Below are 14750 nucleotides of genomic sequence, written 5' to 3' on the forward strand. Positions count from 1 at the left end.
TTAGTTAGTCTAAATATTTAATATTATTAACTATTTCAATTAAAATGTAGATGTCAATTAATACATGCACATATGGTGTGAAATTTATTAAAGTCAATTGAATCAAACTATCAATTTTCAAGTTTGGAAGATCAATCAGTTTGCGACGATTTTTTGGATGAGATCTAGGCATTTTTGGGCTAAGATGTCTGCATAGCATTTGAAAAGTTATTCATTAGCTTCAAAATGCATTTTGAATCACTCGATTTTGAGTCTGGAAGCTCAAGTTATGACCATTTTACTAAACACTACATGAGGAAATTTTTTTGACAGGATTATTACACGAAATTATAGTTTGGGGCTTTAATTTGAGTTTAACTCATATTGGGTTCTATTTTTAGGCTTGATTTTTGTGATAAATTAGCCCAATATTGTATTCATTAGGTTTTAAGATATTTTTAAGTATTTAAAGTTGTTTAGGAGTTTTATATTTCTTAGTTAACAAGAAAGTTTACTCTATTAAAATATTTTTTTAGATTAATTAGAGTTTTATTATACTTGAGAGTTTTATTTTGATGTAATTAGTTAGCCTATATCTCTTTGTGAGATTTCTCTTTTGTTTATTTTAGAAGTAGATTTTCTTCTTGTTTTTCTTTTTAAAGCCGTCGGAAAACTTTTCACGCTCCAATTTACTAGGATTCAGCTTTAGAGGGTTAGTTAGAGTCATTTGTGAAATGGTTTCATAGGACATTGACTTTTTGTGACCATCGATTGTTTTTATTGAAGCTTTGTTCTTCAAGGGGGACAATCTTTCCATCATCTATCTTATTTTTGTTTTCTTCCATTCAATATTTTTTCCATCTCACCTTAATATTTTTTTGATGCTTTGTTTTTTCTCTTTATTCCATTATTTCTAATCCATTTTGTTTCTTTTTTCATGTCAAATTCAAATCTTTTTTCGAGTCAAATAACTTGAAAATTATTTTAAAATAAAAATTGATGCTTTTTTTTTAGTAAGGTTAAAGCACTGGGGAGGTCCCAGTATTATAAGGACTAGATCAAATCAATTCCAATATTATTAAATGAATAAATTTAGTCTTTATTGTACAGGCCAATTTTGGGCCTAGCCCAATACCCAAAACCAACACCAGCCCGAAATAGCCTAGCCCGATAAGCCCAAGTCTCCAAATTTTTTGGAAAGCCAGAAACCCTAAGGTTTCTGGCGCCGTTGCCCATACGCTGCTCCACTATAGCAGCCCCATACCCCCACGCGTCTGACACCAGCTGCCACCGCCCAAGCACCTGCCACCACCGCCCATGCCCACTTGCTCTGCAAAACCTGCAAAACAACAAACAACAGAGAGCAAAAATAAGGCTATAAAAGCCGAAACAAGCATGTAAACAGGGAAGGGGGGGCTTCCGATTTTTTGTAAAAAAAAGAACAAAAAGAAACGCATTAGCAGAAAGAAATAAAAGCAAACAAACAGATTCCAGGTTGTTATTTCCATCAGATTCGCATTTCCTTTTATTTATTTTCTTTATTTTGTATATCAAATAGAAAACAAAAAGGACGAGATGAAACCTTACCTGCGCCGCACCGGGGGAGAGAAGACGAGCGGTTTCCCCTCGATCTTCGGGTCTCCGGCTTCTTTTTCGGGGATTTGGCCTTAGATCCGTACCCTAGGGACGTTAGGCTTCGAAAGGGGACCGAAAAGGTCCGATTTTGGACCTCCGGCCGCCATACACGGTGGCTCTACGGCGGAGACTCGCCGGAAGCCTCGGCCGGGCCATCTCCGGAATCGGAGCCTGAGAAAATGAAAAAAGAGAGAGTTTTCTCTCTGTTCTTCAACAAAATGAGGAAACAGTTTTATTTTTACCCTTTTTTTATATTTATATTAAACACAAAACGGCGCCGTTTTAGCAAAGGGAGATCCGCGCGTCGACCCGACCCGACCCGAAGGATCCGCGTGTTTTAGTTTTTTGGGCAATTTGTGCGCGCAGTCCCTCTGATTCGCGGCGTGTTTCAATTTGGTCCTATTTCGCTATTTCTTTGTTTTTAATTTGACCACAAATTTTTATTTATGTTTTATTTTAGTCCCCTGAAGCGCCGCGTTTTGAGATTTTGGTCTATTTTCCATTTTGGTCCCTCTTCTTTCCATGCGTGTTACAATTTAGTCTTTTTAGTCCTTTTTTATTTCGAATCTACCCAGTATCTTTTATTTTACTTCGATTTAGACCTCTTTTTAGTACTTTTGCAATGTTATCATTATTATTATTATTATTATTTTTATTTTTATTAGTTTATGCTTTGTTATATATTTATATATTTATAATACGTATATATACTTGACATATTTGTATATACCTTGGTAATATTATTACTAGTTTTTAATATACGCATATATTACCTAAATATTTTAGTATTATGTATATTCTTCATGTATTATACATGTGTTCTTAATACTATACTTTATTTGTGTCATGTTTTTTGTGTCGTATTATTATATTTTAATATTATATTATATAATTATATATACATATATCTTTTATATATATTATCATTGTATATATTTAATATTATTAGTTATATTTTACACTATTATATATATTTTTCTAATATTATATTGTATATACTGTCGTTTATATATATATATGTGTATGTATTTATGTAGTGTAGAAAATAGTTTTATTATCATTCTTATCATTTCTAAGGTATGCATATACTATATATGTTCTATGTATGTTATATGGATTTTTAATATCGCTAAATATATATGTCATCATCTTATATATTATTTATATTAAAATATTTTAATATTCATAATTTCAAATTGTTGATACATTTTTATAATATATTTACGTACATACTTTTCATTTATTATAAATATACTTTTTTATATTTTTATATCTCATATTTTTATGTACACATAGGTATAAGCATAAATACATACATCTTAATTCATATATATGTATATATACGTACTTATACATACTTAAATATATTTTTCATATTTCATAATTCTTATATACTTACATATATTTATGCATATTTTACATCATATACATACTTATATATATTCTTTATATTCTTAAAAATGCTTTTTGTATATTTCACATATTTTATAATTCACATACATATATTTTATATTATCACAATTTGTAAATATATATAAACACATTTACATTTTTATTTTTATAATACTTACCGATTTATATATATGTATATATTTATCTATGTTTCATATTCTATAATTTATATGCATTTCTTATTTTATGGCTTTAAATTATACATGCATATACATTTTTACATAAGTGTATTTATTGTCATCATTGTTATTTGGTGTTTGTTTATTTATTCGTGTACACTTGTGCCTTTTTTAAATGTTAGTTCTATTTATTTATTTGTATGCTTTGTTTATGTAATCGCCTCGTCATTTCATTTTGCCTATTGCATTGTTGTTACTCACTTTACTTTGCTCACCTTGTCGTATTCGTTATTGTTTTGTCAAGCATTGACACTAAACACCAAAAGGAAAATTTTTCTAAATAAGGCAATATTTCGCGTTTGGAAACTCGAGAAAACGTGCCCTAACGTGTTGGGTTTCGATTTCTCGTTTGACTAAATAGCCAAATATCCTCTTAAAGCTTCAAAGTATGGTTTCATTAAACTATAAGGTGATCTTGGTTTCGATGGTTTAGAGTATCGTGTCCTAACGTGCTGGATGTGATATTCCTTCGGAACAAGAGAATCTTATGTTTCAATTCACGATATCAGATTTTCTTTTAAGGATCGTATTTTTTAAAACTCTTCAAATTTTCAATTTTCGACACTAAGACACTAATTAATCAACTAGGTGCCAATTTTGGGCGTATCGAGGGTGCTAATCCTTCCTCGTGCGTAACCGGCTCCCGAACTCATTTTTCTGAATTTCGTAGACCAAAATTGTTGTTTTAATAAAATTAAATCATTTATTAAAAACAACCACTTTTTGAGGTGACCCGATCACACCTCGTCAAAAAAGGATTGGTGGCGACTCCCGTTTTCATTCTTTTTTAAATCCAAGTCGACCCCGTTTTCATCAAAAAAATGGTGTCAACATTTATATTATTAAAAAGAATTAAATAAGTCCAAATTGTAATAGAGTTAACATTTACCATATAAAAAAAATTAAAAAATTATTATTTTTCAATTGCAGTTCAATTTCAAACAAAATATTTCATTTACAAAATCATAAAAACTTTAAGAAAAATATTAACTTTGATAAACAACACATGATATCTTTTAAACAATATATATTAACTCTATTCCAAATTAACCTTATTTGATTCTTTTTAATAGTATAAGGACTAAATTTATATATTTAATAGTAGAGGGACTAATTTAATCAAATCCCTATAATAAAGGGACCTTTTAGATATATTCATCTCTGGGGCTGGTTCATGATGGGAACCGCCCCTACCTGGCCCCATGTGGGCTAAACCAAGTTGGCCGATTCACCTACTCCCCCCCACGTCTTGACTTTTTTTTTCATCCCACTCCCTCCTTTCATCAATTCTGTACTTGTTAATTCTCTCTCTCTCTCCCTTAACATCATATCTAAAAAGAAGATATCATATTTCAACTATAGTTTTTCTTTTTAATGTATTGCAATCGATTATAATTAAAATATAATATTATAAATACTAATAGTAAGAATATATGGACTTAAATTAAAATAATATAATGGATAGAAGAAACAATATATATTTAAAAACAGTCATGTAGTGCGATGTGTTTATCTCACTCTTTAATTATGAAGTTAGGGATTCAATTTTTATCCATGCAAATGAAGCATATTTTAAGATCAACTAACTACAAAGAAATAATCCATACCCTAATTTCGACTAAATAAAAAATATATATTTAAAAACAATCTACATAAACTTATGTAAGATAAGAGTCGAACTTAAGATATTGATTTAACAAAACTTTGCAGCCCTTGTCAACGGTACCCAAACCATGTTGACAACTTCCACCTATTATATGTTTTTTTTGAATCCGCTATAGTTGATTTTATATAATTATTTGTATGATACAACATTAAACATCTTGATATATATGGTTTCAGTAATCTTTGTGTATGTGTCATCAAATTTTTGATATTGTTGTTAAAAGTTGAGTCTTAAGACATTGATGTTGCAAGTTTGGGCCCCTTGGATGGACGTTTACTTCCAGTATGGTGCGTTTAGCTTTTTTTATCTCACACTACAATATTATTATAGTATCTAATATCACTGTCACCGTTGTGCTTACACTAATCGCAGATAAATGTACCGTCCATCCAAAAACTCTCCTTTTATAAATTATGTATAATTTATCTCTAAATTTAATATTATTTAAATCTCCACAATGTTAAATTATTTTTAGAATTCTTTTAATTTAACTTTAAATATTGATTTCTTTTCGCTCCTAGTATATATATTGCTAGTAATTGGAATTATATTTGTAAACTTTAAAATAGAAATGTACGCGGACATGGAGGAGAGAGATGTAAGCAAAGTGGTATTAAGGGTGGTAAGCTACTTTTAATTGGGCTCTCCATTGGAGCTGACAATGAACGTAGAGTTTCCATTGATGAAATTATTTACTTAAATCAAAACAAAAATTAAATTATAAATGGTTTAGAATTCAATTCGAAAACTTACAAACTATGTTAAATCGAATAAATAAATAAATAATCAAATATTATTATTTTAAATTTCAACTATTAAGTTCCCGAATTAGCTACTTAATTATGAATTATCAAAATTGAGCAAAGCATGTATCGATTTTTAAATATATTGCCCTAACATTCTATCCTCTTGAGTTATATTTATACTTTGATTGAAAAGGTGAAATTTTTATTTCCTTTTATTGTCATTTAAAAATTTTCATATGATTTCAATTTTTATTGTGTTGATGAAATTCATTCTTCATTGCTATAACGAGTATTTGTTGTTATTTTTTCTCGAAATATATAGTTCGTGAAATGAATTAATATTATTTTTTATTTACCTAAAATGTAATTACTTAAATAAATATTTATGAAAAAGACTATGAAATTTTATCAAATAATGTCATTTTGTAAATAAAATAAAATCCAAAATTAATATGGGAAAAAATTCAACAACCAAACCAAGCCATGGATGGTTTAAGAATTTCAAAAAAAATCAATAAAAAAAACCGAACCAAAATCACCCCTAGTCGACCGATTCTTAATTGGGCTAAGGCACAAAATTAATAAGAGTAGGAAGATTAAATTATGATGAATTAAAATATAGGGACTAAAACCATAATATGACCTTTTAGAGCTAGATACTCTGCTAAGTTGGGAGTTCAATTTGATTAGATTCAGACAATGCCTGCGTAATGTTTACCAACAGAAGGCACAACATTTTCTCCAACAATGACTAAAAACAATGGGGTAATGAAAATTAAGATTGTAAGGAAACAAGTGAAAATCGACTCTAAAAGCAATCATCACTTGTGCAAAGTTTGCATTGTAGAAACCCCAAAAACTTCAACCACCACCATGACAGAAGTTCCAAGCCAAAGCATATAGATTATCTAATTGGCGTTACCTCTTGATTTTATCGGATTTTACGCGGACCCAGAGGCGGGAATCATATTCAGAGCTTTCAGCATAAAAGTATATGTCATGGCATCTTCTTGAAGCCTCTCAAATCTGCATTCAACAACATATTTGTTTAAACATTCGTGATTCTTACAATACCGGACAATCTATGGCTCCGTTTCATGTGATTTTGAGGTTTTCGTAGAATATAAAGCTGGAATATATAGTGATATTTATAACTTAACAATGAAATATTCAGAACCCTAATAGCTTTTAGCAGAGGAACCAAGAAAGAGAAACTACCTTCCGGACTTTGAAAAATGGCCGGCACCAAGTTCACACTTGAGCAACAGCATGTTATCGTCCGTTTTCATATCCCTTAGTTTAGCTACAAACTTTGCAGGTTCTGAGTACATAACACGCGGATCTGCCACAATAGTATACAAAATAGATTAATAGCAGTATGTGGAGAATATATGCTACTAGATATTTCCAGTGGCAAACATTTAATGTGCAGAATTATTATCGAGAAGGGACAAGCAATCAACCCATTACTATATGATCACAAAAAGAGAATATCATGTATTATACTGATCTTTATACTTGCCACGTAAGCCAGCTGTAACGAGAATATCCGGATAATTTTGAGCCTTCACCTGCAAAAACTAGATATATTAGAGCCTAAACATAATGAAAATTTTAAAGTGATACATGATCAATATTCAGCGCTCCATATTCATGCTCGACTGAGAAATAGTTAGTTGTCATATAGAATGCTAGTCGCGAAAGCCTGGAGAAACAGCAGTACTAGAGTCGTACATTATCAACAGGGGAATACGATTTCAAATAGAAGTAAAACTCTTCCTTTCGAGGGTCACCCCATTCCTGTTGTAACAAAAACAGAAAGAAGGATAACATGGTTAGCAGTTCACGTACTGGACTAAACGATTTAATTTTAAACAAATAAGGCTTATCCGATATTCAGTAAAAACAATTGAAGTTTGGGGTGAATCCTACAATAACTGAAAACAAGAAAAAATCACATACATCTAGTTTAAGGATAAATTTTATCAACCCGATAAGCCAAATGGATTGTTTAGTAACTGACTCATTATTACTAATAGTTTGTGCTTCTATATAGTGCAGATCTGTATTTGGCAGCTTATAGAACACGAAAACTCAAACCATTTACAAAAATCAAATTACAACACTTGGATTTCTTAAACATGTTAAAGATTCATCATGGCAGTCACTAAGCAACTACATCAAATCAATCCCCGAAAAGTGTTTGCCAAGATGATAATGCAATTCGATACTGATGCGCCAGTAGCTGCAGGTACCAGATTGTTTCAATGGTCATGCAAAATATGAAAATCAAATTTTGTAAGGAGAAAGATAATACCTCCCACTCTGAAGTTGTAAGAGGGATAGTAGGGTCAAGCATTGTAGTCAGGACATCTACAAAAGGCACTCCAGCGACAGCAGCCTTCCACAAATCAGGCCTCATGTTAAGAACTGCACCAATAAGCAATCCACCTGCACTTCTTCCCTCTATGCACAATTTTTCCTTTGAACAGTACTTCTGTTCAATTAAATACTCGGCACAAGAGATAAAATCAGTGAAAGTATTCTTCTTCTTTAAAAATTTCCCATTCTCATACCATTGCCTCCCCATTTCACCACCTCCACGAATATGAGCTATTGCAAAGATAAACCCACGATCTAATAAAGACAGCCTTGATGCCTTAAAGTCAGGATCTATACATATCTGCGCTAACAGACATGTAACACTAAATTACATTACTGAAATTTGTACACATTCAACTAAATGGATACTCCAAAATGATGCAGCACATAATAATAGACATGCCAAAGTCATAGTTCCAACAGTTTGCAAAAAGAAAAAAAAAATGTTTGAATGTAAAATGCCCTCTTGAAAGATCACTCAACCTTCTGAATGCATAATTTTGAGAAACTAAAGGAGGAAAAAGGGTGAGAGAGGGCACCCCTAGAAGTAAAACAAAACTGAACAAGTTTTTGAGACCTTCATAGTATTCACAAATCCAGAAAAGGCTAGAAAAACCAGAGACTAAACAAAATAGTGTACAATCAAGGAAGACTTTACAAGCATGGAAATTGCCTTCACATCGCATTAAGATAAAATTCCTCATTAGTTCAACATGGTCTAAGCAAAACTGTAATAAAATATAAGCATAATAACTCCAACTGGTAATTAGCACCTCTCACAAGAATTTATCCCATTGAATGAATTGTTACCTCATATGAACCATATCCATAAAGCAACATTGGATCAGATCCATCAAGCTTGACAAGATTCTTTTGGTACACAATTGATATGGGAATTTGAGTGCCATCTGAAGCAGTAGCCCATTTCCTTTCGGTGACATAATTAGATGCATCAAAGCCTCCCAAAACCTGAAAAAGAGACAACGTACAAAATTAATCCAGCATGATATGCACACATTGGACCCAAAAGTAATAATGAAATATAAATTCATAAACCTACTATTTTTATTCTTGACCAGTAAAAACAGATTGTGGTTTCTGGAGGGAGAATAAGTTCTTTAACAAAATGTGATCAATACCATTTTACGAACAGATCAAGTCCTAAGAACTAAAATGGTTTTGTGCAAAATCTTCAGGAGAAAAGGGAAGGATATTGTCAGGAAAAGAAGAAAACTTTCAATATATTTGAGGACCCGCGCAAAAAAGTCAGAAACAGGAAATCAAATATTGTAAGTATTCTGAAATTCTGAGCTTGGAAGGTCCATGTTGAAATTTAAGTCCTGGGATAAAACCATGACAGCTTGAATTGAAGTGCAGTGTTTAACTATGAGACCAAAATTATGAGAGAATAGCAGTTTATGCATCAGAAAGCTCCACTTCCCTTTTTTTTATGATAAAAACCTCCAATTCCTTTTAGCTAACCGGAATAAACAAACTAAAAACATGTCACAGTATGATGTAGTAGGTGCTACTTGAATGAGATACATTCCCCATAAGGACTCTTGGTGGTACATGAAAAGACCAATTCTAGAAAAGGAAGATCACTCCAACATGAAGGTGGGACAAGCAAACCATGGATAGCAAAGCAATCAAGACAATTAGGTAAAGACAGCTATACCTATAATTTGCTTGTAATCGGATCATGTTGTGTAAAGTAAGACACTGTACATATCACTAGTTTTACTATTTTAGATCCTTATTTAGACTAAGTTTTATCAACTCATTTCTTATCATGGTTCAAATGTTAACAAACAGTAGTGCTTACAGTTTCAATCTTCTTCAAAACAGACTCCCCAGTATTCATGTCATAGTCATAGACAGATTTAGGCATCCGCAATGAGCTATAAGAAAACCGCAAAATGGTGGAGGAAAACTGTGATACTGATAGATCAACTGAGTATACAGGGTCAATAAATTGAACTGATTTACCCCCTTCAAGATTTACGAGTGGCTCTTCAACTTCCGGAAGATGGTAAACAGTAATTTTGGGCAAACCTTCTTCACGCTCAGAGACAGCAAGATGATCACTAAAAAGTTGAATATACTGAATCTTTACACTGAAGAAGAAAAAAGTAAAATGGTAAGCTGCCATCCAGTATAAAAGATGCATACAAATGAAAGAATTTGCAAAATAGTTGGTAAACTGATTGATAACCAATCAAACAAAGCACCTGTCCGCATGGGAATAACAAATCATCATTTCCACTTCTTAGGAAGCATCATTCACAAATGCAAAATGCAATAAAAACATAAGCTATACAATCTGACACCCAACCAAAAAGAAAAGTTTCAGCTAAATTTTAACTTGTTCTTTCACAGGCTATGGCTAAAAATAACCACAGTTGTGAACTGATAATATCAATGGTTAAAGCAGTACAGCTCCTTGCGCATACATCATTGGAATCATTAAATGATTAACTCATAAATTCCTGCAAAGCAGCCATCATAGATCTGATAATAACCAAAAACAGAAAAACAAATAATTAAGCAAAATTACAAAAATGCATTGCAAGTGATTATAAGTATCAAAAAAAAAAAAGATTTCCTCATCTAATCCTGCTCTACTCAGACATACATAATTTTTCTAGGTTTGAAATTGTAAAATATCATTTCAGAAACAAACTAGATAGTTGCATTGGAGCCCCCCAACCCCCCCCCCCCCAAAAAAAAAAAAAGATGCAAGAAGGTGTTTCCATGTTGAACATTATATGTTTGAAAGAGCATCATAATGCAAACAACCTCCTCCACACCCCCCCCCCAAGTATTACTAAGCTAATCTAAATAATGGTACAAGTAAAACCAAAAAAGAAGCCAACATGTCCAAAGAAAAAACAAAATCAAGTTACCGGGGAATAAGAATGAAAAAATAAAAGCAACATATACAAGAAACTAGTGAAAGATCATGGAAAACTTTAGAATTCCTTACGACCTTGCCCTGTGAGGAATAAGAACTGTTGTTGCAGATGTATTATCCACTGGACAAGCTAGTAGTTCTGAATTGAAAAACTCATCACTTCTCCTCTGGATAAAGAAGTGGTTTCCACGATGACTAACAGAGGTATCAATGCCAATTATACGAGGCGTCAAAACCTTAAGGCCTTCTTCCAGCTTGGAAACCTCAAGATAAAAGACAAATCTAGTAATTTTGCTTTCAGATGAAATAAACAAAAATTTCTCACTCTCAGAGGCTTCAAGACCAAGGGAAAACATGTCATCCTTCTCGTGGTAAAGGCACGAGTCATTGGATTGGTCTGCCCCCAACTTATGTAACCATGCCTATCATGAGAAATAAAAGAAAAGGGAGGTTAATGTAATTGTACTTCAGAGAAGTAGAAAAGGAGAGGATTTATATTTAGATTAAACTGAATTTAACCATTACCTGCCAACACAGAAGAACAAGAAGTTAAAGGTAACAAGAATAAAACTCTATCTGGACTTGAAGAAGGCACATGATCCTATTTGAGCACTAATATGTCATTCAACTGTAATTTTTCCTAGAATCATGTGGACAACTGGAAAGGTCTCATGAATATTATATATGTACATAGACTCCAAAAAGAAAAGAATTATGTGAAAAAGAAAACATATGAGCAATCTTGTATAAAGGTACATGATACAGGGATATTATTTGTAAAAAATCAGGAATTTTTCTCTGCATCATGTTGGGATAAAAACATCCTTTTGAAACTCAAAAGACTCAAGCCATGAGTCTAAAGAATTATATAAATAAAATGGATAGCCAGACTTTTGATTTCTAACAAGAAATCAACGGAAAGGAAGAAATTCAAGTACAGTTTATTAACATCAAAGACTACATAAAAAAATCCAAGATAGGGACTCTGAATTAGTCGTGTATATGGTTATGATATGTAAGTGTCATTATTTTCACCTTATAATGAGTACGATAAAAGATGGACAGTCATATTGATATAGAATCTACTGGAACAAAACAATATGGAGGGAAAAAGTGGGAACGAATAGAAAGCTTAGTTATAACATTAAGAAGCGTGCAAAACAGTAAAGGACTACTGTCTTTAATAGGATCCCAATGTGTCAAAAACCTTTTAAGGAATGGAAACTGCCATACCTTATCTGGCCGAAGGATCTCATCCATTGTAATGTAAACCAAAGCATCATTACCAGCCCATTCAAGATTTGACGTTACACCTACTAGTGGTTTCCCTATTGGAGCTTGGGTCTCTGCATCAATCACATAGACAGTATAAATTTCATCTCCTTTAGTGTCTTCAGCGTATGCAACCATCTTATGATTTGGACTGACCTGAACAACAAATTGCATAAAGAGACTTCATAAGAAAAAAATATGAACATTAACAAAAGGAAAGCAAGCCCATTCAAAACCAAGTTAACAATATAAAGCCGGGTCATAACTGACCTTAAAAGCACCAATCCTGTAAAAACCATGTTCTTGAGCCTTAACATTCTCATCCAAGATTACATGCTCGGGCGGAGCATCAGGCCCAGTTGGCATAGTATCGTGAACAGAAGATGGAGCATCACGATTAGGAATGGGACGTCTGCAATATTGAACATATTCCTTTCCTTCCAAAGTCCTTGAATAATAATAATAGGGTCCTTTCCGAAGAGGAGCAGACATATCATCCTCTTTGATTCGACCTCTAATCTCAGCATAAATTTCATCTTCAAATTTTTTGGTTCCTACAGCAGCGTTATTACGTTAAATAAAATGCTACGAAAATGGAAAGGCAATTTAACAACCGAAGAAGTGAATGCAACTCAAAAAAGTATCATATCAAAACGGTAGCAAAGTTGTTTGTAAACATTCTCGAGAAACAAATAGAAAGTTGAGTAAGCCGGTAGATATGCATAAACAAATATATATATATATTCGGCCTTTAAATCACAGCATAAATTTCATCTTCAAATATTTCGGTTCCTGCAGCAGTATTCTTACATCCAATAAAATGCTATGGAAATGGAAGAGTAACTTAACAACCGAAGAAGAGAAAGAAACTCAAAAAGATCAGATCAAAACAGTAACACTTCCAAGAAACAAACAGATAGTTGAGGAAGTGAATAGATATTACATATGCCTATATACATGTATATAGCTTTGATTCGACCTCTAAGTCTCAGTATCAAATTTCATCTTCGAATATTTTGGTTCCTACAGCAGTATTCTTACGTTCAAAATGAAAGAGGAATCTAACAGCCGAAGAACTGAAAGCAACTCAATAGAGTTCCAGATCAAAACAGTAGCAAAGTTGCTTTTTAACATTTCCGAGAAGCAAACAGAAAGTTAAGGAAATCGATATACATATATACATACCGGACATCATGGCCTCGGTATAGGCGTTCTCTTGTTGAAGATAAGAGATGACTTTAGGGTCGCTGCGAGAGTCATCGCGAAGCCAGTAGTAATTGTCAACTCTAACGTCCCCGAACAACTCCATCTCGTGCTTCACTTTCTCGGCCAACGGCGGAGATGGAGGCTGAGATTGAGAGCCCATGGTGGCAGTTGATAGGCGGCGTGAGGCGGAGATCTTTGGATGGCCGGCGAGGATGCGATGAGAAGTAGAGAAGAGTAGTAGCCGGAGATGTAGAACTCCGCCTATGCAATCAGAATTCATATAATAGTGTCGCTTTTCTTAATTCCTCCCAAAGCTGAGATGTGTTTTAATTTTATTTTTTAAATTTTTAAATATTAATTAGAATATTTGTCAGGTTTTAAATTCCTCGAAAAAAATGAGATGTGTTTTAATTTTAATTTTTTATTTTTTAAATATTAATTATAATATTTGTCAGGTTTTAAATTCCTCGAAAAAAATGAGATGTGTTTTAATTTTATTTTTATATTTTTTAAATATTAATTAGAATATTTGTCAGGTTTTAAATTCCTTGAAAAAAATGAGATGTGCTTTAATTTTTTTTTTATTTTTTAAATATTAATTAGAATATTTGTCGGGTTTTAAATTCCTCCAAGAAAATGAGATGTGTTTAATTTTATTTTTTAAAAATTTTAAACATTAATTAGAATATTTGTTCCGTTTAAAAATTCCTGAAAATTTATTTTATAAATCTTTTCATCACATCATTTATGATCCTATCTAATCAAAAAAATATATATGTTCTACCACATCATCGTCCCAATTGAGGTGAATAACTTAATTTTTGTTATATAACTTATTCATATTTTAAGTTAATTAATATTTTAAAAAATTATTAGTTAAAGATTTTTATGATAATTAGATTTTTTTTATAATAAGGATTATTTATAAGATTGAATTTTCTAAAAAGATAAAATAAAATAATTTTTTAAAATATTTAAATCATTTATTATAAATAAATTTCATAAATAAAAAATTAGTGGATTTCATAAAAGTTAATCTATGTTTAATCTATAAAATTCTATATATCATTCATATATAATAATTTAAAACATAGTTTTTTTCAAATTAAATATTGAATTATAAAATTATTTATAATTATTTATAATATCAATCATAAAATTGAATTTATGTAAAATTATAAAATAATTTAAATATATTTTAATTCATACATATAAATATCACCATATATAAACTTATTGTGACGGCAGGAAAAGGAATATTTTTAAAAAGAATATTATATGTTTTTAAGAAATAAGTTAAAATTAGCCATTGAGTAGTT

General features: G+C 31.6%; 1 protein-coding gene across 2 annotated transcripts; it reads right to left on the reverse strand.

The window, feature by feature from the left end:
- Positions 1 to 6314: 6314 nt before the first annotated feature.
- Positions 6315 to 13753, reverse strand: LOC107949212 (protease 2). Of its 2 annotated transcripts, XM_016883946.2 has the most exons (11): positions 13411 to 13751; positions 12496 to 12779; positions 12187 to 12381; positions 11029 to 11375; positions 9865 to 10156; positions 8850 to 9008; positions 7975 to 8340; positions 7392 to 7457; positions 7180 to 7228; positions 6876 to 6999; positions 6315 to 6683 (listed from the first exon to the last, which is right to left on the reverse strand). In XM_016883946.2, exons 1-11 carry the CDS (start codon positions 13709 to 13711, stop codon positions 6599 to 6601), a joined length of 2268 nt encoding a protein of 755 aa, XP_016739435.2. In that variant the 5' UTR covers positions 13712 to 13751; the 3' UTR covers positions 6315 to 6598. The 2 variants fall into 2 exon arrangements, with proteins under 2 accessions (XP_016739435.2, XP_016739436.2); XM_016883947.2 differs by lacking the exon at positions 6315 to 6683 and having other exon boundaries at positions 7121 to 7228; positions 13411 to 13753.
- Positions 13754 to 14750: the final 997 nt, after the last annotated feature.

The sequence above is a fragment of the Gossypium hirsutum genome, chromosome A04 (assembly GCF_007990345.1).
Source record: "Gossypium hirsutum isolate 1008001.06 chromosome A04, Gossypium_hirsutum_v2.1, whole genome shotgun sequence".
Lineage (NCBI taxonomy): Eukaryota > Viridiplantae > Streptophyta > Magnoliopsida > Malvales > Malvaceae > Gossypium > Gossypium hirsutum.

What these genes read in the sequence shown, in the direction of transcription:
- LOC107949212 (XM_016883946.2), bottom strand. Translation starts at nt 13,711, where the DNA reads ATGAATTCTGATTGCATAGGCGGAGTTCTACATCTCCGGCTACTACTC. An exon ending in TTTTGAAGAAGATTGAAACT is followed by an intron (nt 9,009 to 9,864) that starts GTAAGCACTACT and finishes TCTCTTTTTCAG; the next exon opens with GTTTTGGGAGGCTTTGATGC. An exon ending in CGTATTCCCCTGTTGATAAT is followed by an intron (nt 7,229 to 7,391) that starts GTACGACTCTAG and finishes TAGTTTTTGCAG; the next exon opens with GTGAAGGCTCAAAATTATCC.